The sequence below is a fragment of the Dromaius novaehollandiae genome, chromosome 11, assembly GCF_036370855.1.
Source record: "Dromaius novaehollandiae isolate bDroNov1 chromosome 11, bDroNov1.hap1, whole genome shotgun sequence".
NCBI classification, from domain to species: Eukaryota; Metazoa; Chordata; class Aves; order Casuariiformes; family Dromaiidae; genus Dromaius; species Dromaius novaehollandiae.
This window is the reverse complement of record NC_088108.1, coordinates 15,967,752-15,991,531: the sequence shown is the minus strand read 5'-3', so window position 1 is coordinate 15,991,531 and position 23,780 is coordinate 15,967,752. Positions and strand designations below refer to the sequence as shown.

Here is a 23,780-nt window from a genome sequence, read left to right as displayed (position 1 = left end):
CCTTCAGTATTCTCAAGGGATAGGAAATACAGAAATATGTCTGAATTTTCTAGTGAACATTTGCACTATGCATGTCACTTGAGATCTTTTGGAAAAAGAAACTCTTGCAACCTTTAAACCCATATATTATTGCATTCACTGCTCATGAAATGACTCCTGGGTCTCTAATACGCACACTCAGATATCGAAAGGAACATGAATTCATTTTTAATTTAGAGAATTTTTCATATATCTCAAGAGGAGATTCGCCAGGATATTCACCAGGAAAGCTGCTTATTTCTCATTATATCTATAACATGTAAGTTTTGATACATTTATACGTGACTCATGGCTAAACAAAGAAACAGCATTAAGAACAACTGTGTTGGCACACATGTGTTGGCACGTATCATACACTTTCTATACAAGCCATATATTACAGCTTCGTGCTCTTAGTACCTTTTCTTATTCCTTCTACGCCCCATCTGGATGCTTTCAGATTAATTGTTGGAAAAGTTCTCTCTCGAGAGAACATGCTCTTCACCACGCGGGGCCTGTTGCTGTTTCAGGTGTTCTGCACCTGTCCTGTCTCCTCCCCTCACACTGCAAGGAACCCTTGGCAATGATTAATTTAAACAGTATAAAACCTCTTTTCTGCTAATGAAATACATTAAACAAATACAGTTATTCTTTCATTACTTTAGTCTCTGGCCATCTGAAAATATTCCACTCCATTGACAGAAATGAGGCAAAATTCCTATTTCCTTTAAGTAATAAAGCGAAAGGTGTTCTTCAACAAAATGGATAGCTGCCAGATGCACAGTTTTGGAGACCGCTGTCTACTGGAAACAGCCCCTGGATCCAGACTTAGTACTGTTGGATCCAGGCAACTGTGCTGCAGAGGGTAATATCCTCTGTTGAGCAACCTGAGAGATTCATAGCAAATCCCCTTCTCAACAACTATAGTCTTTGTTTCTGCTCAAAGATGTTTGAATAATGGTTAACTCTGAAGATACTTGTCATTTAGGAATTTTTCCTATAAAATTTTATTCTGGTTCTCTTAGGGTAGATTGCACTTCCAGTTCTGCAAACATCCACATCAACAGCCCAATTAAAGCATGCTGTGGCTCCCCAGGGCCCTCACGTCCTGGTTCCTTTCCCCGAAAATCGGAGCAGCGGGGCAGGACTGGTGTACACCTGGGTCTCCTACTGACAAGGGGGTCAGGGCATGCGACCGACCTAGGAGCAGGGAAAGAGTCCCGGGTCATACAGTGCCAGCTTAGTCCAATAGATTAGTCATTCCTAGCTGGTCAGTTTGACAGGCTATGATTGATATATTGTTTCTGCATAAATATAATGTAGAGAAACTAGAAATTATTGGCCCTTTGAATCTTTCAGGGGAAGAGATCAGTTTTAATAAATTGATGATAAACACAATTTATGACTAAAATGTTCTCTTCAGTTCAGATGTTCCATTTGAATTCACAAGCTTCCCTCCTAACCAACCAGTTTCACTGGCGGGGAGCGCTGCCTTCCAAAACACGAGGCTTTGGCCAGACTGTTCCCACTGAGGACATCACTAACACTCCCACTGGTTTCACTGTGACAAGAGCTGGGCCAGCGTCTTTTCTTATTTCATCCTATATGAGGAGCTTAAAATGTTTCTTGTCATACGGTCACTCAGAATAACTGTACTCCACTTAAATCCTACTGGATGGCATAGCCAAATTCTTTTCTGGCTCATTTAACTTTCCTAATGCCACAATTCATGTGGAGGTTTCTATAAGGTCTATCTAATGCTTTGTCAAATATAATCCTCTCCCATACAACAGACACTTTTTCCAGGATTAATACTGAAGCAGATGAGTTTAAAAGTTACTTTCTGTGAGCAACTGTTCGGGTAAAACGTGATTGCTTAAGTAGAAAAATAACAAGTAAGCACTATCAGGAATAATTTGTATTTATATATCTGTAAATATTTCTGGCTGTGTTCGGCGAGGGATTTTCTAACTTTGTTTCCTTTCACCAGCAATTTCAAAATAAAGTACAGAATACCCTTCATATCGTTTTCACTCATACCCTAGCATGGATGTGCAGGTTTGTGCACCATTATGATTAAAGATGCTTGATATATTTTGCATAATATGTGAAACTGTAGACCTATAAAGGTGTTTGATTTTCTTGTCTTCTAATACTTAATCTGACCATACTTCTTAAAAATATGATGAAGGATGCTGTGTAACTCAGATTTAAAAGCATCTCTCCTTCAACAAACTTAAAGGTAAGCACTTCCTTAAATCCCCCACAAAAATCAGGAACTATGCTCTTACAGATACAGTTTTATTATTCACTATGGAGTCCAGCAGTGCTGAACTGCCAAAGTGATGGTGAAAGGGGTCTATAAGGAGGCTTTAATCCCTCTGTGCTGAGATAGCCATTAATTCTGGAAATTATATTCCATCAACTTATATAAACAGCTCAACTTAATTAGAACAACCTGGTATTAACTGTCTTTTTAAGAAAAAATTGTTAAGCTAATTTCTCTTCAACCCTGATTATTTTGAAATTACTATGATGAGAACAAAGTGACAGGTTTTTGTCTGGGGCTTCGATAACTTTAAATGGGATGTGGAAAGACAAAAATTGTGTCTCCTGAGGGATATCAAAATATTTGCTTAAAATAATTAGAGTAAGTTCTATTGTTTTTCATATTAAGCTTTCACATGAGTAGTAGCAGTGCTGAATTTTACTTACATAATTTGCATTTGTTGCTACCCTAATTGTTATAGAGTGCTCAGATTTGTAAAGATATATCAAGGTGCAGAATACAAAAAAACATATTCTATATATGCCTTCAATAATTTCTTTGTTGTTTGAAAACTTCCAACTTACAGCAAAGCTGGCATTTTATGGCCTGCAGAGCTATAAATCATTTTTAAAATCATGATGATATTACTCAAAACAGATGTGAAAACATATGTTTGCCACGGTTGTATAAACCGCTTACTTGTCATACTTAATAAATGTTGATACTTTTATTTCAACTACATTCCTTCTTAATAACTTTGAAAATCTTTTCCATGGTAAATATATTTTGCCTTAGTAAAAGTAAGGGCAGGTTTTGAAAACAAAGCTTCTTCCATATACGAATTACACGTATATTTTTTGCTGAGCAACCCAGTACACATCACACTCTTCAGTGACTGTCAGAATATGAAAAATATATTTGAAGTGTGACTTACTGTAAATACACATTAATGTGTTTCACACTGTCCTCCAATATAGGGGTTTTAAAGTGCAGCATACAGAGCAACTTAAAAGATCGGCTATTGTTTGAACACACAAGTGCTTCTCGTTTTTTATACCAAGCAGTAGCATGCACCAGAGTTCAAAACGATTATGCACAAAGGAATAATAACACTGTTAGGAACAAAGAATCAGAGTGAGACAGATCATTGAGGAATAATAACATTTCTGTGGGGTGACAGAAAGTCTAGCGCACACATTCTGGGGATTTTCAGAGGCAAAGTATTGATTCTGTCCTCCTGATGCAGGCCGTCATTACAGGGTACTTGTATTTTGTGTAGGTGCAGTGAGGTTTTCTATTTAATAGGGATTCCTACAAGAGCTGTAATAGATATATAGGTCAGTCACACTACCAGATGTGAAACCAGCTTGTAACTGTTGGATGTACAATACTGCTGCCTTTAGAACTTCAGCATTAGTCCCATTATAATGCCACCTTAAGGTTTCAGTTCTGGAATCATGGGATTATGTGAAAGTTATGCCTTTACTTGACAAAAAAAATAATTTCTAATTCTTATGTTTGCAGAGAAAAACCTCACCCATGCAAACTAAGTAGAAAAATAGAAACTTTATTCTATCTTTAAAATCATAATTCTAAAATAAGTCTCATGATCATTTAAACACTTAAAGTAGATAATATTTTTTCTGATATGGGTGAATCTGTGAACAGTAAGTTCATGTTCAAAAAATTCTCTAAGTGCCTGCAGAAATAACACATGCATAAAGACTATTTCCCAATTCATAATCAATTGAATAATACTACCTACAATTGAATAACTACTACATGTAGACCATGAAGAAAGCTATATGGCTTTAATCTTAAGGTGAACTATGGTAAACAAAATACTGGTGTCAGATCTTTGTGACTTCATACACATTACAAGGAGTGTTCAATGATCGCAGCATCTTGGTAAGTGAGTTCATGGGTGGTGGGGTTTAAATGAAGTTCACGTTTTGGGGGGGGGGGGTCTGAATTATCTTTCGTTATTCTTACATTGTACCTTTTTCATGCATCCTGAGTGACAGAACTACTACTACCAATAATAAATGATTTGCATGTTGGACCCACAGGATATTGAATTGTTTTGCTGAAAAATGACTAGGCATGTGGCAGGAAACCATGCATAGTTCAATAAAATTAAAATCAACTACACTTCCAGGTTTAGTCTAAATACTCTTCTCTATGTAATTATCACAGTAGTGTCATTTTTTATCTTAGGAGGGACTGTATCGTCGATAACTTAACTCTTTAGGTGTTGGTTTGTAAATGCCAACAGAAAACATGCGCGGAGAATTTAAGCAAAAGGATCCAGACAGAAAATAAACCCCAAATGGCATAAAAGGCCTCATTTGGGGGCCAATGAGGAAAGTGTTCAAACGCCTAGAGAAATCACTGCATAGAAGAAAGCTTCTTCTGCTTTCAAGAAGAGGGAGAGATGAGTAAGAAAATATAAAATATAAGAAAGTTTCAGGTTCTTCCTCCCCATGACTAGATCAGTCACAGAAGACTGAGGAATAGATACAAGATAGATACAAGAGAGCTGGTGGTCTTTTTCCATTAACCTGCCCAAATAATTTTATATAACTGGAACTACAGGCCACATGTAGCCTCCATATTCCCTTTTGAATAGCTCAAAATTGTCTATACCTATCATTTTAGTTTCCTCGCAACATACATTAAATACACTCAGTGCAACCATTTATGCAGGCTTTTAAGATGTATGACTTTGTCTGATTGTTACAGATAATCTAAAATCACCTCAGTCAAAATTTAAATCAGTCTGTATTTTCATTTATGATAAAATGTTCATATTTACAGCAGACTTGTAAGTACACTTAGCTTACTTTGTGTCCTCTTTCAGACACTTCCTTCTCTTTCTTTTTCTTTGCCTCTTCCTTTCCTTCTAAAACCTTAATATCTCCCTCAGTATACACCTTTGCAGTATCTCTTCTGGCATACTTACCTTTGTCTTTTATTTCTTTAATTACATCCCATCTTCCCCTTTTTGAAGGTACTCATTTTGTATGGTTCTTTTCATATGTTCTGCCAGCATAACCCTCTTGTCTATTAATATGATTTTGTTATATTCTCAAGAAAAAAAAATGCTGCCTTCTTTTTCCATATGTATCCACAAATGATGCCACAGGTTCCCTGTCACTACAACACTTGCCCAGAGCTTACCTGCTCCAATGAATCCTTTTTCTCCAGCTCCCAACAATGACTGCAAGGAGAAACATAGCAGAAGAAGCACTTCCCTGTCTACAGGACAAATGCTATAGGTTAAGTATCACTTCTTCCCTTGCTGCCTCTCACTTGTGAGGTAATGTAACACTATTAGACATGAAAAATTGCTTGTTTCTCTCACCTAAGTATCAGCATTAGAGTCACCTGAACACACATCCATTGGAGGAAAAGAAACAATACCATGTGACTAATCAAATATTTGCTAGCAACCTCATAAATAATTGAGTCGAAAGACTGGCAAAACATTAGCCCAATATTATATAAATACAAAGATCCGCTTGTTTACACTTCCTAAGGAGAATGCAATCTAAATTCACGGGATACATTCCTCATTGCAATTAGGCATTTAACTCTCTTAAATTCATAATACTATGCCAGTGGATAAGCAGAATACCAGAAAAAGGAATAAAACAGATCATAAATGTAATTAAATGTCTGATATGAAAAACAGTCTGTAATTTTACCTTTCTCCTTTTGTATTTTTTTTAGGCTGGTTCCAGTTTCTTGATCAATGAGTTCTCCTTCTCTGCTGTTGGTCAGCATAGCTTAAAAAAAACCAGAGAGTACAGCCACATAAGACTGTCAGTAAAAAAAGGACAATATTAAATAATATTATTAAAAAATAATATTAAAGGAAAATACTAAATTCTATTTCTTTTTTTGCCAATATTTCATTATTTTGACACTTATTTGTACTATACAGGTTCTAAAGCAATCAACTGTTTTCATTGTCCATAAGGTTTCCAATGCAGCACAGAGCTAAGTAAGACATGCAGCGAAAGCAAATTTGCTCAAGTGGATTAAACAGAGAACCAAAATTACTATTGGGATGAATGTGATTTCTTACAAAGTGTTCACATTAACTAATTAGAAAAATACTTCACAAAAATGATTTCGGGATAAAATGCATTTAATAGAGCAAAGGATTTAAGAATTAGTAATTATATAAAGCAGCAAGTTTAATAAAGAAATACAGACAGACAGATAGTGAACCAAATTGATAGAAGACATCTAAAACCAATCCTCTGTACTATTGAAATTCTTTACTTAACACCTGCAAAATTGGTGAGATGTGTTAAGTTTATGATTTCAGACAGCTTATTTTCTTTGTTCTTATTTGATTAAAACATTTCTTTCTCTGCAATTAACCAATTATAGAATTTAAAGTCATTGCAGAAGTAAAATCTATCTATATATATATATACACACACACTTTTAAAGTATATATACATACTTTCATAAGAGTAAGCATTAGACCTGAACATAGACAGATGTTTGGTTTAACACAAATTAAACTTATCTTTCTTTAAAAAAATTTCAGCAAGATTACTGCAGCTCAGAGGCTTGCAGTGCTGGCTACTACAATAATACAAGTCACAGCAGCTTTCAAAAGCTACAGTGAAGATAAAAGTTCCCCTTCTGCTGTTGATATAGGAAGTTACATTTCTTATCCTGTATATTTCTAGCCCTATTTTAAATGTAAGAAACCTGAAGGAAATCTACTTTCTAGTCACTGTTCTGCATATGTGTCTAGGCAAACTAGCTCAGTTTATATTTACAAGCTTGATAGTGCCAACTGTGCTATGTAGCGCAACAGTGCTGCAGCACAGACCATAGTCAAAACTCCAAAATCCAAGCAAGTAGCTAAGTAGTTATTTGATGAGAGTGAGTCTACATTGACTTCCATGGACCAACGGCTGCACTGCTTTTGTATTTTAAATCTAGTTCAGCAGTGCTTAAATAGGTTACAGTCACTGTGAAGACAACAGTGTTGACATACACTGCCATGAAGAAATGTTAATCATCTTGTCCCAGATCCCTCTTGGAAGTACCAAGAATAGGATCTAAACTTTCTCTAGTCCAAATCTGCATTTTAAACATAAGATTAATAAAGCACAGAGTGCTAAGCTGAGCTGGAGAGACCAAACAATCAAAATGCCCTCAGCCTCATGACAACAAGGAAATACATGGGCAAGAGAAGGTTTTTGGAATGGAATAGCCATCATATGATCTGTTAGTTTTCTGAGGTATATACAAAGAAAAACATATCTTGGTACTCTTCCGTTCCAGTTGCCTTCAGAAGCACTTTCTCACCCTAGCATGGAGGGTCCAGCTGCAAAAGGAGCCGTATCTTCTTTGCACGAGTAGGTGCAATCACAGACCCAGTCCCAGAGGCTGAGCTCTGCATAGTGACAAGCTTTCTGTTTTTAAAAACTGAGTGCTTCCCTGAGTTTTAAAACTATGTATCCTAACTTTCCCACATAGAAATATTTGCTTCAAACAACTCCTAAAGTTATTCAGGTCAATAATTTTAAAGGGGTACAGGGGCTTCCATGTAGTTACAAAGGACTAACCAATTCTGTCTGGTGTGTTGTCCAGCTGGGAAGGAGAGCTAGACACACTACTGCTCTGGTGTGAAGACGCGTGGCTCCCAGGTCTCTGACTGTCTTCTAGAGAGGGAGCTGGAGAAGGGCTGTCTTGAATCCTTTCCTTAAAATAGAAACAAAACAAGGTCTGTGCAATTTGATTAATGAACTTCACAATGAATAAACAAAGGTGGCTGAAATAGCAATAACAAATATTCTTTGCAAGATAAATAATGAGCAGAATTCACATTAAAAGAGCTGGTATAATCTTCTACATGCAATGTATGTGGGCACAGTTTTTCATCCATAGTGTCACAACCTACTACTTACCATTTTTTTTTTCTTGTACCTTCTTATCTTGTAACTTTTTCACACATAGGATATAAAGAATGCTCTTTCATCTCCAGTACACTAGTTTTAATCTACAGATATTAAAACTGCGATGAGCGGCATTTTAAATAAACAATTCAGATTTGGACTAAACTGGCACTAAATGCAAAGTCAGTTGTGGAAACTCACATGAAATCACGTTTGTACCTGAATAAGTTATATCAATGTCTAATCAAGATAGTGCGCAGTCAAGTTTTAAAAGCCACGCATGGATATTGTTTGTGTGTGTTATGCATGCATGCATAGCTCAATTATTTGTTCACCAGTCAGTTCACCAGTCATCTTGCATCTACTTCCAACCTGATGCACATGTGAGAGAAGTAACTTGTCTAGCTAAGGTTCAACACAGACATAGGAATCAATCTTTCAATGAGAAAGCAACAAAACTTACAGCATCCAGCAGCTCATGGACTTCTACGGACTTCTAAGCACCATAATGTAGATATTGTTTTATTAGTTTTTAAAGGTGCTGGGCTTCTGCTTTGAATTTATAAAGAATGATCACAGATGCAAAAAATTAGTATTCCTGCAGGAACTACCTCATGTGAAATGAGCTTACAGCAAGGTTTGTGTGTTATGGCGTTATTTAAGGTGTTTTAATATGCCTCACATGAATTAGATCACTATGAAACCTGACAGACTGCAAGAACAACTGGGGTTGACTTTCCTGATGTAAATGTGGCCCCACATGGTCAAAAGATGCTCCAGTAATAGCCCCTCAGAGTTATGTGCTTTTAATTCTCAATGTGTCCTTTAAATCAGTATGCAAATGGAGACTCTCTCAAAAGTAGAGAGATAAAACAAGAATGATTGAATTCTATGTCTTCTAATCATAAGAGTTTTGAAAAGGCCCATGGCTGTGTAAGGTAAGGTAACTGCACTTTTGCATGAAAAGCACTTCTGGTAACAAAAATAAGAATGTGCTTGCAAATCCTTATGTGCACATTTGCACACAAAACTTTGATATCAACTCTAATTAAATAGCTGGAATTGACGGAATTCCAGAAACTTCATCTTTGGAGCTGCCCTCATCCCTGGCAACCAACTGTTCTCTATGGAAACTGAGAACTGAAACATTAGCTTCTTTTTTTAAGAAGGGAGATTCTCTTGCCCCCACCTCATTAAAAATCACAATTACAGTGTAATCTAGGGAGCTTGTCTCAAAGGAACTTTGCAATTTTTCTGCTTTTCTAACCTACTCTCAAGGATTTTGCATTAAGAGTTTGCAATCTGGTTACTTGGTGGCAATTCACTATGTGCTTTTAAAAATAAGCTGAATAGCATCAGAACTTTTTACATAGCTTTTGCTAGAAAATATGCTAAATCAATAGTACAGCTTTAGCAATAGAACAGTAGTTTCTAAGAGTTTTTCCATTATATATAGCTGCCATAATCACTTCTGTTCATAACCTACTGAGGCAATTCATTAATAGCAGTGGCAGCAAGATCGACATTTTTAAGAATATTCTGTTATCCATTAAAACCATCCTTCTGAAACACACTACTCTTCATATTTACAGATTCATTTGAGAACGATGCAAAGGGAACATGAGAATAGATCCTCCTAATAGTAAGGGGTGGCATTTGTCTGTTCCAATCACACCAGCTGAAAATGTAGCATTGAATGTGTTTTTAATAGGATAGTTATTGTACATTAAATAACAACTGAGCCTCAAAATCATGTAACAGATGTGTATATATTACATAGCTGTTAATCCTCAATGGATCTGTTTTCACTAATTATCTGTTATTTAATGAACATACAATAACTAATAAATCTTAAAGAGAGACTTTTAATTGCAGTATTTTTGAATGGTATTTAAAAATGTTTATTAAGTTTTAACAGATATGAATCGATTATGTTGAGTCGCATAAGGTTTTGAAAACTGAATTGTTTTAACATGCAATTTCTCATTATTCCAAATTCTGCAGGGAAAAAAGTCAAAATCACTGATCTTAAAGTCTCCATTGTTTTCTTCTTGGTCTCAAAAAGACTGGTTGTAGAGACTGCTGAGAGGAATGGAAGGTAACAGAGTCATGACTCACTCTGTGGAAGCTCTGTTCAACAAGTCACATTTAAAGGGTCATCCCAAGATGTATTTTCCTAAATATATTATGAATCTGATATACAGAACCCTGAGCTTATAAATACTATTGTCTTTTACCTTTGTTTAAATAAGTTTCCAGACAGGTGACAGCTAACAGACTACAACTCTGTAATTTTATTTGCCTTGATCTGAGTTTCAACAGTCCTCTTCAGCACTACTTCCTCTCTTTTTTACCAAGAGGAGTACTTTATTTAAAATTAGTATTTAATTTTGAAATGGTTAAATTTACAGAAGAGTATATAGTTTAAGGATATTTCATCATCTATGGCAACCATGGAAATGAATAGCCAAGGAGAGAACATGCCAACTGTTCTACAAAAAGAAAAAAAAAACCTATCTAAGAACAAAAATGACTACAAACTAACACAAACAGCCATATATGTCATCTTAAATGAGAGTTATTTGAGTAATTCAGAAGCTGATGATTTGGAAAAGCAAAGTATTCCAGCTCCTTCTGGTAACTGCATTTTGCCATTGTCTCTTGTTACAAAGTAATCCCTGCTCCAAGTAATTTGCCTTCAAACTCAGGATCTTGGTTTGAAATGTTCAGGCAGAAAAAAATGTGTCAAATAATAATGTCATTCTTAATCACACAGTGAATCACTTTCTAAGAGAATTACTTGATTATGTCATCTAACGTCTTACCGGTTACAAAAATTTACATATACAGGGAAGATATGGTTTTCCCTATATGCAACAAAAGAGCTGAAATTTTCTCCATATCTTATGCACTGCAAATGATGACAGAGTATCATCATGTGAGACTGCATATTGATTGAGAAATTGTCTATTTCTAAGTGTTTGTGTGGAAATATAATGCTGAATTTCCCCTACTATAATAGATAACACTATGAGCAGACGCTTTTTTTGCAAGTAAACAGATCCATTTTTCAGTCCTGTAATCAGTATGCATCTATTTAGCTACTTAACAGCAATGTGCTCTGGTTCATTAGGTAGCTACTGTTGTGTCTCAGCCTAGTTAAAATTTCACAGCAAGTTAATCTATTTTATTACAAATGAGAACACAAGTGATAATGTCCTCACCGTTTTCCAAACACAGGGTTAACAGTATTTGTAACAAATCAATGAGGGCATTTAAATAGGAAAATTGCAAATGTAAAACCTTAACATTTTTTACACATTGATGACTTCATTTTATTTGTCATTTATGAATTTTACAACCTTGTTACTTTATATATATATATATATTATTTATATATTTTTATATATATATATATATATATATATATATATATATATATATATATATATATATATATATATTTGTTTTTCTTTGGAAAAGAGCTTAGCTCCCACCGGCATATTGCAGTTCAGGCTGGTTCTACAGTAGGTACACTTACAGTACTAGAGATGTATTTCTAAATAAAGTTGTATTTTCTCAATTTGAATTTCTTCATATTTCATAAATCTGCAAGAGTCATAATCCAGGTTATAATGCAATGAATTATATATATATAATTTACAGATTGTGAGAATTTTATGAAAAATGAAAACATTTCTCAAGATCTCACCTATTTATCTAACCACAGTACCTACTTTATCTTATCTTTTCTCCTCCCTTTACAGAGCTGTACCATAAATTCTCAAAAGAGACTTCTGTAGTATTTAATCCTTTTGAAGGGCAATATATTTCTGCCTTACTAAAGAACAGTGTCTTGCTTTGGCTCAGAAAATGTAGCTACAAAGCTTGACATTGTTAATTTTAGTCGTGATTTAGGTAAATGGCACTGAAGTCATCAACTCATCCAATTTCTAGATACATCCTTGATTTCACCTCAGTATCCCTTTTCTATCCCCCATGAGGTAGTATTCCACACAAATAATATGAAACGCTACATAACAGTTGCATCCACAATAGTTTTATTATAAATATATATGAACAGCTTACCTATTTTTGACATAATCATCTTGACCTTAATTCCTTTTCTCTGATTTTTTATAGTATTGATCTTCATTTTGTGTCAAGAGTACAGAGAAATGATGTTGCTGGATCTTCCTTTATTTGTTTGTATTCTTAGTTCTAATGTAGCTGTAATTACTCTCCCAAATGTTAATCTATTAATGAGTTCCTAGAGGATTTAATGGCATTTCACTGCTGACAAGCAGGTTTTGAAAGTTTGTCTGAGTCCTGGATATTTTATTCAGACATTTATCTTGATATTTCATATTTAATTGAGGTGCCTCTTCTGTACTTTACAGGGCTCTACAGTGGCAAGAAAGCTTGGAATTGAACAGACCTTGCTAATGATACTGTGAGGAAGGAAAAACAGGGATTCCTTCTTCTTTAGCTCCAGATCAGAGTTTTCAACTATTATGAAAAAAAATCAGAGCTGATGACATTACTGGGAAAACGTGGAGTTCATAGACTCTAGTAGAATAAATTTTCTGACACTAATTGGCTCACTACTTCACCACTGGAACATGTATCTTGCCACACTTCCATCTGCCAGTGCTTGCCAAATCACCATTCAAATTCCCCAAATGGACTACACCGTTAAACTGAACATCCAAAACCCCTACAAAAATCTGCAAACCGCACAGATCTTCCTTTCTCAGGAAGGGCGTATGCTGTGCAGCCAGGAGCAGAGTCAGCTTGCAGACTTGCTGCAGGACTCCTTGCCTCCTCTGCAAAACTACCACAACTTTGTGGCTGTAAAGAGCTACCACTGCTTCTGCCTGCCTGGCTGAATTCCCCTCAGTGAATATGAGAGAGGCATAAGAAATGTTAATGCTATTTTAGTTACCAAAGAACAGAATTGCTAACATTTTTCTTTATTTAATACTAAGACACATATTTCTTTCCAATTGACCTTAGTTGATAATACCACTATTTTAATTCTAAGAGCAAATACCCTTTTAATAGTATTCTAAAGTTTACAGTCCTTTTACGAATGCATTATTGCTGAATGCAATAAATAATTTGCATTTAGACTTCTCAGAGAAAAAGAACAATCCTCACACAGTAAGCAGAACCGTGCTAAATCTGAGGTGACCTGGACAGTGTACCACGAAAAATATGATGGTAGAGGAATGTTTACTATTTCTAAGCAAGTGAGCAGTGGCCAGGTTTATATCTTGAGTTATCTCAGTCTGGAAATGGGCACATGCAAAGAGGATGGAAGACCTGCTAGTCTTCAGGGCTAGTTATAATATCTCCAATTGCTGTAAGAATTGGAGATAAACAAGAAAAACAGCTGGTGTAAAAACTAAGATAGGATCTGTATGTCTAAAAGCCAGCTGGATCCCATTCATCTTTTGCAATGTACTGGGGATTCACTCACTTAAAATATATTTTTTTCCATTTGAAATGCAATTGTTTTCATTGTGTACATATAGTCATTTCAGCTGTAGTCAACTGGCATTTATGATTTCTTAAATTTGGTGGGAAAATAAAAACTCTTCTATGTTTACTAATTTTTAATACCAGATGTTCACTTGCTAATTCCATTACCTTGTGACTACTTCCTATCAATTCATTAATTGCCAGCTGCTCAGCCAAACAGAAAACCGCAGCTAATCAGATGGTATTGGTAAACAGCCAAACAAGAGCCTACTTCTTCACCACTTCTTAAATTAGCAGTCACTGGGAAAACTATATGAACCTTCATTGGCATATTAAATTACGATTTTACCTTTACATTTTACTTTGAATGTGGAAGTATAAAATTAGACAGGCTCTTCAAGTGAAACTTTATACCTGTACCCATCCTATAAACTGTTTCATCCAGTGCTGCTACTGAATGCACTCCCAGGACTAATGATGGTAATGCTGTATCTAATCTGTGTTACAGCTATATTAGTTATTGAGTACAAATGCAAATGACTAAGCCGATACTACAAAGATCTGAGCCAGAACTAAAAACTAGTATGCCTAACAACATACTCTTGCCAGCTTTGCGGGGGCCAGGGGGGAGAAATGTACTTGCTTCTTACTGTATTTTTTCCGCTTTCAAGTTTGAACTAAGTATTCACTGCTTATTCTTTAAACTAGCAACTAGTAGTTCTCAGTGATAATAAGCATGCTTGTCATCACAGGGCTGAGGGAAATGCCACCCTTAATGGGAAAGGAGATAAAAGAGTATCTAATCCAATTCGTAGGGACTTGAGTATCTCCAAACATAGTAGCTCCTCTGTATCAGTGAATAAAAAAAATACAGAACTGCACAATTACTCCTTCTTTGCTACACACACAGCCACAAAAATTAGCCTTTTAAGAAGCAAACTTACACAACTTTGTCTCAAACATCATCCCTCTAACTCATTCTAGTACTTATTTCACCAACAAGGTGTCAACAATGAATACATGCTATAAAAGGGGAGAGCCTAAACCTACTATGTGAGAAAAACATCATAATTTTTACGAAAGTTTTATTTTTGAAATCTTATAATGATCTGAAAACAATTCAGAATGAATTGAAGGGGTATAGCAATATAAAATTAAATATGTTATAAATTCTGTATCTAAAAATGTTTTCATACAGAGAAGAATTGTTTCAGAGTATTGAGATGGCTACATTTTTCTGGCTGTCAGGTAAATATTATGAATGTGAGTTGTACAGCACACTGAAAATAGCACCTCTCAGCAATAATTACACAGCCCATCTGTATTCTCCTTAGGGAATTTAAAATCATGTCATATACATCCTTTACAAATGCCTTAACAATTCCACAAAATCAGAAGAACAGAACACAAAAGGAGACTCAAAAATCCCTACTGCATGTCTAGATCATACAATAGAAATAATGATCGCAGTTCCCCTAGGAACAGCTCCAGAGACTTGACTCTTGCCAGCCTTCATGACATTTTCACAACCGTATTTGACATCACTCTGGGAATGTACTTTGGATTTCTCCTTTCCCAAGGTCCAGCCCAGCCCTAGCCCTAGCAGGAAGAGGCAAGAACAGGCCAGTACGTCTCCAAGCAATGACTAATCATTCAGAGACAAGTCAAACCCACCATGGCTTTCCATTTCAGCCCCTAAGGAATACCACCCCCTGAGGCTCTTCCTCCCTCAGGCTCTCCTGTGCCAGTCTCCTGCCCTCACTCTCCCCACAGCCACCCCAAGCTCCATGGGCTTGGGCCCACGTCACACTCCCTCCTAAGTACAGCCTCAGAGACTTGGCTCTTGCCAGCCCTCATCATACTTTCACAAACCCCATTTGACCACTCCAGGAAGACTTCCTGCATTTCTCCTTTCCAAGGCTTTAACCTCTCCCCTCCCTGCCATAAGGGCTGTAACGCTAAGAGTAGAGAAGATGAAAGCTGTAAAATAGGTAATTTAAAGGTGCTCCTGGTTAGCCTACATCCCCAGTCTGTTTTGCTGAATGCATCTCTGTTTAGCATCTTTTTTTCTTCTTTCTTTCGGCTGAAATTCTGTAAGCTAATATGTTCTTTAGTCACATAAGCCCCTTCTGGCTTAATCTGTATAAACTGAGATTTTAGGCATACATTTTGATGAAACTACCTTAGTACTCCTGATGTCTTTATCATATATAGTTTGAGGGCATCCCCAGTGGCCCAGTTAGAGCCCTCATTCCACTATGGATAGTGAATTGTTATATAAGTCATGATTCCATTACAAGGTTCAAAAGTGCTGTCAATGAAGAGCTATTCTCATTTTTGCCGTGACACTCTGTGTATTTGCTGTACATGTATACACACGGTGAAGTCTCAACTCCTTTGGAACTAATTTAATTTAAATCATCTGTTAAGATTTAGGCATGTTTTCAGCATTCTATTCAGTCTGTGTTCTCAGCATAAATCGTAACAGCTCCTTTATGATAAACTGTATGCTGTCAATGCATATTAAAAATCACATGCATTTGTTTATTATAGGTCCATGGTAAAATAGAAATCTTAACATTAAGTAATAACTACTCTCTGGAGTTGAGCTGTTCTATAAACTTCAGCGAAAAGTACTTTCTCTTCTGTATAAAGGGCCTATCCAAACTTTGCTTCTAAAAGTGAAAATAATGTCATTGAGTAAATTCTTCTGAGTTACAGGAGCACTGAAACGATACTGAATGACAGTAAACTATTACATTTATTCACTACTTTTTGATTCAAGTGCTACTTCAGCTAAGTTCTACTCTAGTCTAGTCCTCAACACTAGGCTGGCAAAGCATTTATACACCTAGGCCATTAACTAGAGTACTGAATTGATCCAGCAGAATAGCTCTGGAAAAAAAGAGGAGGAAATCAGACACAAGAGGGAGAGGAGAGAGGGTGCTTAAGTCATCACTGATGTCAGGGCTTTTTTGTCATATTACACCCTCAGTTATGCAGATTCTTCAGAACCATTTGAGCCAAGTTTCGTAAGGCATGAGCTTTTTTAGGTGAGCAGTAAATCCCTGAAAAGATTGCTTTATAACAGGGACACCGTCACTGCCCTAGCTACAGCACTGCTACTGGGTGCTGCTATGATCACATTAGATTGTATTATGGATGGCTAAGAAGGTTTTGTGAGCCTGACCATTGTGACTGCTTAATTTATTGCGTTCTTGTCGAGAAGATATCAAATTTCATAGTTATGACATTTCTTTCTGGAGCACTAAATGTTAACTTTGCTGATCATGCATATTTTGGTAGAACAGCTTATTTCTAAATGGCAAATGTGATATAAAAAGCATAATGACTTCACTGAAAACCTTTATAAAGCAGCTGATTCTCACACCTATAGAAAACAGGCCAAGTGGTATTTTAGTCAGAGTATGGAAATAGATAAACAGTCAATACATTCAATTCATTTTTCCCATTTTAAGTAACCTCATAGTGTCATAATTGCACTATATCTAAAATGGTCTTTTTCCATACTTATTACATGAACTTAAATACTGTTGTCATATAATAAAAATCATATTGTCGATGGATAACAGCAGCAGCAACAGTTTTACATGATTCCTTTTGTACAAGCATTTCATTTTAACTGATAGTCATTCAGAATAAGATGATTGTAAATATGGGAAGGAAAGGACAAAAGAAGCCTCACGCTGTAATAAAATTAACATGCAGTTTCAGCACTCCGAAAAAATAAGAGAAAGATACAGCCTCACTTGCCAGGTGAGTGTAACAGAGCACTGGATGCATGCTGCACCTCTGTCACATTAGCTACTGCTGTATTTTCCTCTAGATCATGTAGGCATAATTCCCACTAGAGCGCGGGTAAAACCTACTGTTGCTGTGGAGATATTACATGCGCTCTATTGCAGGTGCTGGAAAAAGCTTAGCTAACATGAGCAAGAGCCTGCCAAAGAGCACGCTTTAAATGTAACTGCTTGCAAAAACTGTAAGACATATTACGAACAACTAGCATGATTTACAAGTATGTATTTAATCTTCATTTAGACATACTGATAGCACTTAACTTATAATCAAACCTTATGAAGTTATTTGCTGCTACAAATATTCTAATCTTGTATTTAAGTTATGGTTTCCTCAAGAGGTCTCTGGAGCAGCTAAAGAAAAGGTTATTAAATGAAACTAATGGAAGCTCAATTAATTTCTATCAATTTTGTGTCTTGTATTAACCGTTGGTCAGTAAGACATCAGAGGTATCAGATGTTTCCACCACCTATTCAACAACTGTGCAGACACACTGATGAGAAGTTTTTAAAAGACTTAAACTCTAAGTAGTCGCTAACTGGGAAAAAAACCTCAAAAACCTAATTTTACCAGCCTCCCAGAATCAAATAACAATAAAATGTAAACAAAATCAAAGTATTAAGAACAACATTTGCCCTAATTTGGAAGCGGACTATCAGTAAAAAAGAAAATCAACATGAGGGAAGTTTGAAGTTCAGGGCCTGGAAAATGATCACAAGAAAAATGAAGATCTGAAGACCTCCAGAACCTCAGCAACAAAAAGATGTTTTATTTTGTGCTACTGTAACTGGATGAAACAGATCTGCTTGCTTCCTTGAAAATATGATGATATCAGTAAACAGGAATATGAATAATAAATACATGGTTGTGAACTATTATTTTCTTTCCCTGCTTGGTGTAAAAACAAAATTTTCTGCTGTGGCAGGTTGTGACAATAACAAGTACAATGCAATCTTGATTAATTTATTCACACAGTATCTCTGTAATATTAAACTGTGCATCAGTAACTTTCCCTATGATAAAATAAAGATATTTTACCATTAAGATGTTTTACAATAAAGATTCAGTTCAGCAAATCAATGAAAGTCATGGGAACAAAACAACTCAGAACTTTTGAATTCCAGAATGAAAGGGATGAATTAGTGTGTATGAACAAAGTCAAAATAAAAAGACATGTACCTTCCCACATAGTTGTATTTACATAGAACTCCTATATTTAAAAAGATACAGGAAAATGGACTAAAATAATGATCTTACAACGTTGACAAAATTTTGTTTTGCCAACAAGGAACATGCAGGTGGTGTGGATATACATGCATAAGTTAGATTGACAAAACTTTTAGTTTTTGCTCAAAAAAATAGGCAGATAGTGTTTTAGAGAATCCCACAATATCGATCCTTCACATGCAGTATCCCTAATCTCTTTCCACTTCAAAAATTTCTTGTCTCAACATGTTTTTAGTATGTGACAGGACTTCATCTCTCAACACAGGTACAAAATTTTCTTAACAAATTATTAGCAAGGGAATATCAGAAGCCTTTTGAAAGTCTAAACACATTTTATCCATCCAAAAAGAAATGCAGGCATGGCTAGTGCATACTATAATCAATAAGGTACTTTTAATGATTTTCTTGGCTCTTATCCTATTCTAGAAGGGTACCGACTAGAGTTCCTGGTATCTTCTATAGCATTTTCTTTTAGGTATACCATTAAAGTTTGATTTTGAATAGCATTTTAGAATAGCTTTTGATCTTTAACACATTTAGAACTGCTTATTCCCCTTGCATCTAATGAGTGTTAATATCTGTTTTTAATTACATTACACATTTGTAGATACAGCATGGTATCTTACTTCTTTAACTTGACTGTTATATGTTCTTATCTGCTCAAACAGAAACAGCAGACTAGATGTGCTAAAGGGAGTATAAGCCCATAGCCTTGTATGTTCCCCACAAGGTCACCATGAAGGTTTTTCTTAGCCACAAAGAAATGTTTTTTTCTAAGTTTCATGGATGACTCTTACCTTTATAACAGAGGCCCCTGCCCTGGAAAGAGGACTGTGCATTTGGGCTGCTGCAGCCATGTTAGCTATCGTATTGAGGTGGTTCATCTGATTCATTGCCATTGCGACCGAAGCGGGAGGTAGGCTGACGGGAAGCAGAGGGTGCGGCATCATCATAAACGGCAGATCTATCCCTAAAAGAGAGCACAGGCAGGTTAAATGTGTCAATCCCTCATTTTAAAATCCAACTCCTAAATTTTCAGAGACTACATTGACTTCCAAACTCATCATTATTATGTGCTAATAATTTAAAAGTTATATAGGGAATAACTGCCTTTGCATTCCAGAAAAGGCTATATAGCTTATATTGGTGAAAAAACACAACTGTAAAGTAACAAACAATATTAACAAAACAAATATACAACAGCGCACAAGTTCAGTGATCTCTATATCAGTAGCTTTAAAACAAAAATCACAAACCATGCAGATATTTGTGAAGATATTTTCAAAAAGATCAAAAGATTATTAATTAATAATTTTATTTGCCAATATACTCTTACTAAGTGCTTCTACCATTATTAGTTCACACACAGCAACCTGGCACTAGATTCTGAAATTTGATTTTTATATTTTGACTATTCCGTGAATATAGGAAGCTGTGGACTGGATTATACAGTATTAGAGTCATGTCATACACTCTGTGAATTGGAATATGGAATGAGAGCTCACAATTCCAGATTAGATTTTCATTTCCAAAAATACCATCTCAAATTGTCATCTACTATGTATAGAAATCAATTTAAGACTATATGAACGGCGTTTGCACCCGCATGCAGATCCTGACACTGCCAGAATGGTGCTGTTACTGTTAGCAAGAATCATATTCCAGAACTTCTGTTTCATTAATACCTATTTCAGCATGTGTATAACTTGTCGTATTTACTAATGACTACAGCACAAAGCAAGACAAATAAACCAATCCACATAGAAGTCGCTTCAGGTGTGTTTGCATTTAAGAATTCTTTAGAGAGTCTACTTGAAGATATCTACCTTTGGGCATCCAAAATTATTTTTTCAGCAAAAACAGAATTCATTCTGCCAGTCGAAATGCCTTATAATTCTTCTAAATGAAATTTAGATTAGGAATTCTCACCACAAATTTGAGGTGCAAGTGGTAAATAGCATAATTATATAGCTAGTCATAACTATGTGCTATGCACATTAATTTTTTTTTTTTTTTTTTTTTTTTTACTTTTGGCTCTGTCATTATAAATCAGAGTCAGTCACCATTTTCCTATATGATAGAACCTACACAAAATACCATTGACTGATACAGTTTGTATTATTCCAATATAATTTATTGATTAAACAAGTATAAAAAGCACTACTGCGCCCACCACAAAAGGCAGGATTGAATATACTCTGAGCTTCCACACTACTCCTGTTTAGCTTGAGTATGTTACAATCAACTACTGTGATGTTTTATGATTCACTATATTTTGCTTATAGGATGATCCATGTCAATATAAATTATGATAGGTAATAAACAAAGCCCACATACATCTCCCTTCACTTTAAACCACACTAACAATCCTCTTCAGTGCTTACATACATGAGCCTTTGTTCCCCTGCATATCTCCCTTCACAGCCCAATAATCACTCCTCATACTCCATAGAGTTCCAAAACTCCCAGACACCATCTGTCCACATTGAGTTGTATGTCTACTTAAAGTCCAATTGACATGCAAACTAAATGCAAACTACAAACAGAATTTAACAGCACATCACCAGTTTTAAGACACAATCCGTCAAACATTTCAGAGGACTATGAAGAAAATATATCTTACACTTGCAAATCATCGGACATAATTTCTGACATTCAATAAACCCTTTAATAGCCTATAGACATTTGCCTACTACAAAATCTACTGGAAAATATCCTGAAAGTTTTCTTGAACAGCAGAGAACACAATATCCCTATATGTAAGATATGTACAGATACCAGATTATGTAAGCATATAAAATCAAAGAACAAACTACAGTGAATGAGTCTTATGAGCACGTGATTGTTAATCACTGGCTCTTAAACAGATGCCAGAAATGCTCAGGCCCCTACCTTCCCATGAACAATGCAAACACGTACTGTAACAGTCATTCCAATAGCCCTGATTTCTTCAAGCCTGGGGCCCTGCATTGATAACAAGAAAGTATCTGCTCCTAAAATTTTACAGAGGAGCCACAAGTATCATTATCTGGTAAAACTAACACCAAAAAACAATTTCCAAAACTTAAAGGATGAAGAGCATCAACAAATAACACAGATTCAAAAATAGTGATTTTTTTCATTCTTCATCCACCATCATCTTTTAGAATTGATTTTACTCCTCACTAATTTATAAAGAATAATTCATTTTTGTAGTATACTGAACTTTTTTGGAATAACTTTCCCTTCCTTCCCCCTTTGGTTACTGAGAAAGGGAACTCCTGACTCTCCCTCTCACTTTCCAAAGGAAGCGAAGATGGGTTTGAAGGGACATTCAAAGTGTGTCATTTCTGTTCCAGTTGCTGAGTACAGTAGATGGTCTTGCATACAGCTGGCAGGTACAAGTAAAATAAAGCACAAGGATTGTTTCTGCTTGCTTTTAACTAGCCATTTTGCTCTGATTCCTTATTCACCTATATTTACTTGGTAGTAAGCATTTTCAACTGGAAGGGAATTTTCTCTACTAGTTAAAATTTTAAGGAATTGTATGTTTTCTTTCTTTCTGTCCAGGCCATAGGAATGTGGACTGGCAGTCCCTACTGCAGGAATGGGTGGGCATTCAAAAGGAACTGGTGTGTCCCCAGGGCTGCTTGGACATGACACACAAGCACAACACACTAGGGGAGGACTGATCTCACACCCCAGTCATGTCCCCTCCCTCCAGCAGGACTGAAAGGACGGACTGCAAGCCTGGCTTCCAAGCAGGGTCTGTGGGAGGACCAGGGTCCTCCCGCCATGCGGCCACCCTTTCTGAGTGCTCAGGCCTGCACTCAGACACTTCCACAGATACACTGTGGACTGATTAATCACTGCTTGAAATCATACTCTAATGGACGTGCCTATTTCTTGGTTTCCATGCCTGCATCCACAACTTTAGAGCTCTTCTGAGGCATGGGGTTTTACCTTGTTCCAGCACTCTACAGTGTAACACTCCATTTCTCAGTTAGCAACTAAAACTCATCAGAGCTCTTTTATCCTCCATAACCAAAAAGCCTACGTAAGCATCTCCACGTAATGTGTTTTTTTTTGTTGTTTTTTTTTTTTTTTAAACACATGGTACTGGTACATACTGTTGGTGAGCAGGTGATTCTGCTGGAGAGGACTGAGTGGATGAGCACTTCCAAGGCTTGATTGCCCGGAGAGTGTGGGATGGCCAATGCTGTGCTGTGATCCTGTTGTAATGGGAGACTGAAGTTTCTCTTTATCCCAGGATGATTCACTCCCACCTGCAAGACAGGGTACGAGGGGATTGTAAATGGCACATTCCTTTTTTAAAAGACATTTTGCTTGCTTAGCAACAAACTAATACTCTTTAACAAAGCTAAGAACCTAGCACAAAAAAGCACCTGAAACCTACACCTGAAAAAGTTAAAATCAGGCAAAAAGTATGATTAGAAACTTTCAGCATCACCTACCTTCATAACATCACCTACCTTCATAACAATAGTGTCTAGAAACAGAAAAAGGTGAATGTTGAAGGATAAAATGATCCAAGTAAACATCAGTCACGATTCAGTATGGCAGAAAGGAAACCTCTGAGTCTCTGAGTTGCAGTCTCCTGCTATCACAGGCAATCAAGCCATACTGTCCCTTCCATAAGCTAGTCAGCTTCCATCTCAGAGCTACTCACATTTCTTATGTCTGTTAATCCTGTTGGAAGGCTGCTCCAGAATTCACTCCTCCAAAGTTTAGAGCTCTCCTAACTGCCAGCTTAATGTTACTACATGAACAGGTTCTAACAATTTATTCTTCTGTTATGTTATCTTTGAGCTTAAGTAGCTTTTCTTTCTCTGCTGCGTTTGGTCCTGGGGCTGTCCAAAACGAAAACCTCCATTTTGGAAGATCAAACAAGCCAGGCATTAGGTAAAACACCAGGACAAGGCCTGGAAATTATTATTTTTCAGGAATTTAAATTTATAGTTCAGGTATCTATTATGCACAGTAATTAGTGTCTAAAGAGAAACAAAGTGTATCAAACTAAGCACTAACCTGTTTGG

At 36.2% G+C, this 23,780-nt stretch overlaps 1 protein-coding gene across 2 annotated transcripts in view; it reads right to left on the bottom strand.

Moving 5' to 3' along the window:
• The window catches only part of DACH2 (dachshund family transcription factor 2), a 331,997-nt gene that overhangs the window by 52,479 nt on the left and 255,738 nt on the right, over window positions 1–23,780 (bottom strand). For both annotated transcript variants that reach the window (XM_026101310.2, XM_026101309.2), the window contains exons 4-7: window positions 22,854–23,009; window positions 19,542–19,714; window positions 7,885–8,020; window positions 5,995–6,075 (exon numbers count right to left, since the gene is read on the bottom strand). In XM_026101310.2, coding sequence (XP_025957095.1) covers window positions 5,995–6,075; window positions 7,885–8,020; window positions 19,542–19,714; window positions 22,854–23,009 — 546 coding nt within the window. The remainder of the gene's footprint in view (window positions 1–5,994; window positions 6,076–7,884; window positions 8,021–19,541; window positions 19,715–22,853; window positions 23,010–23,780) is intronic.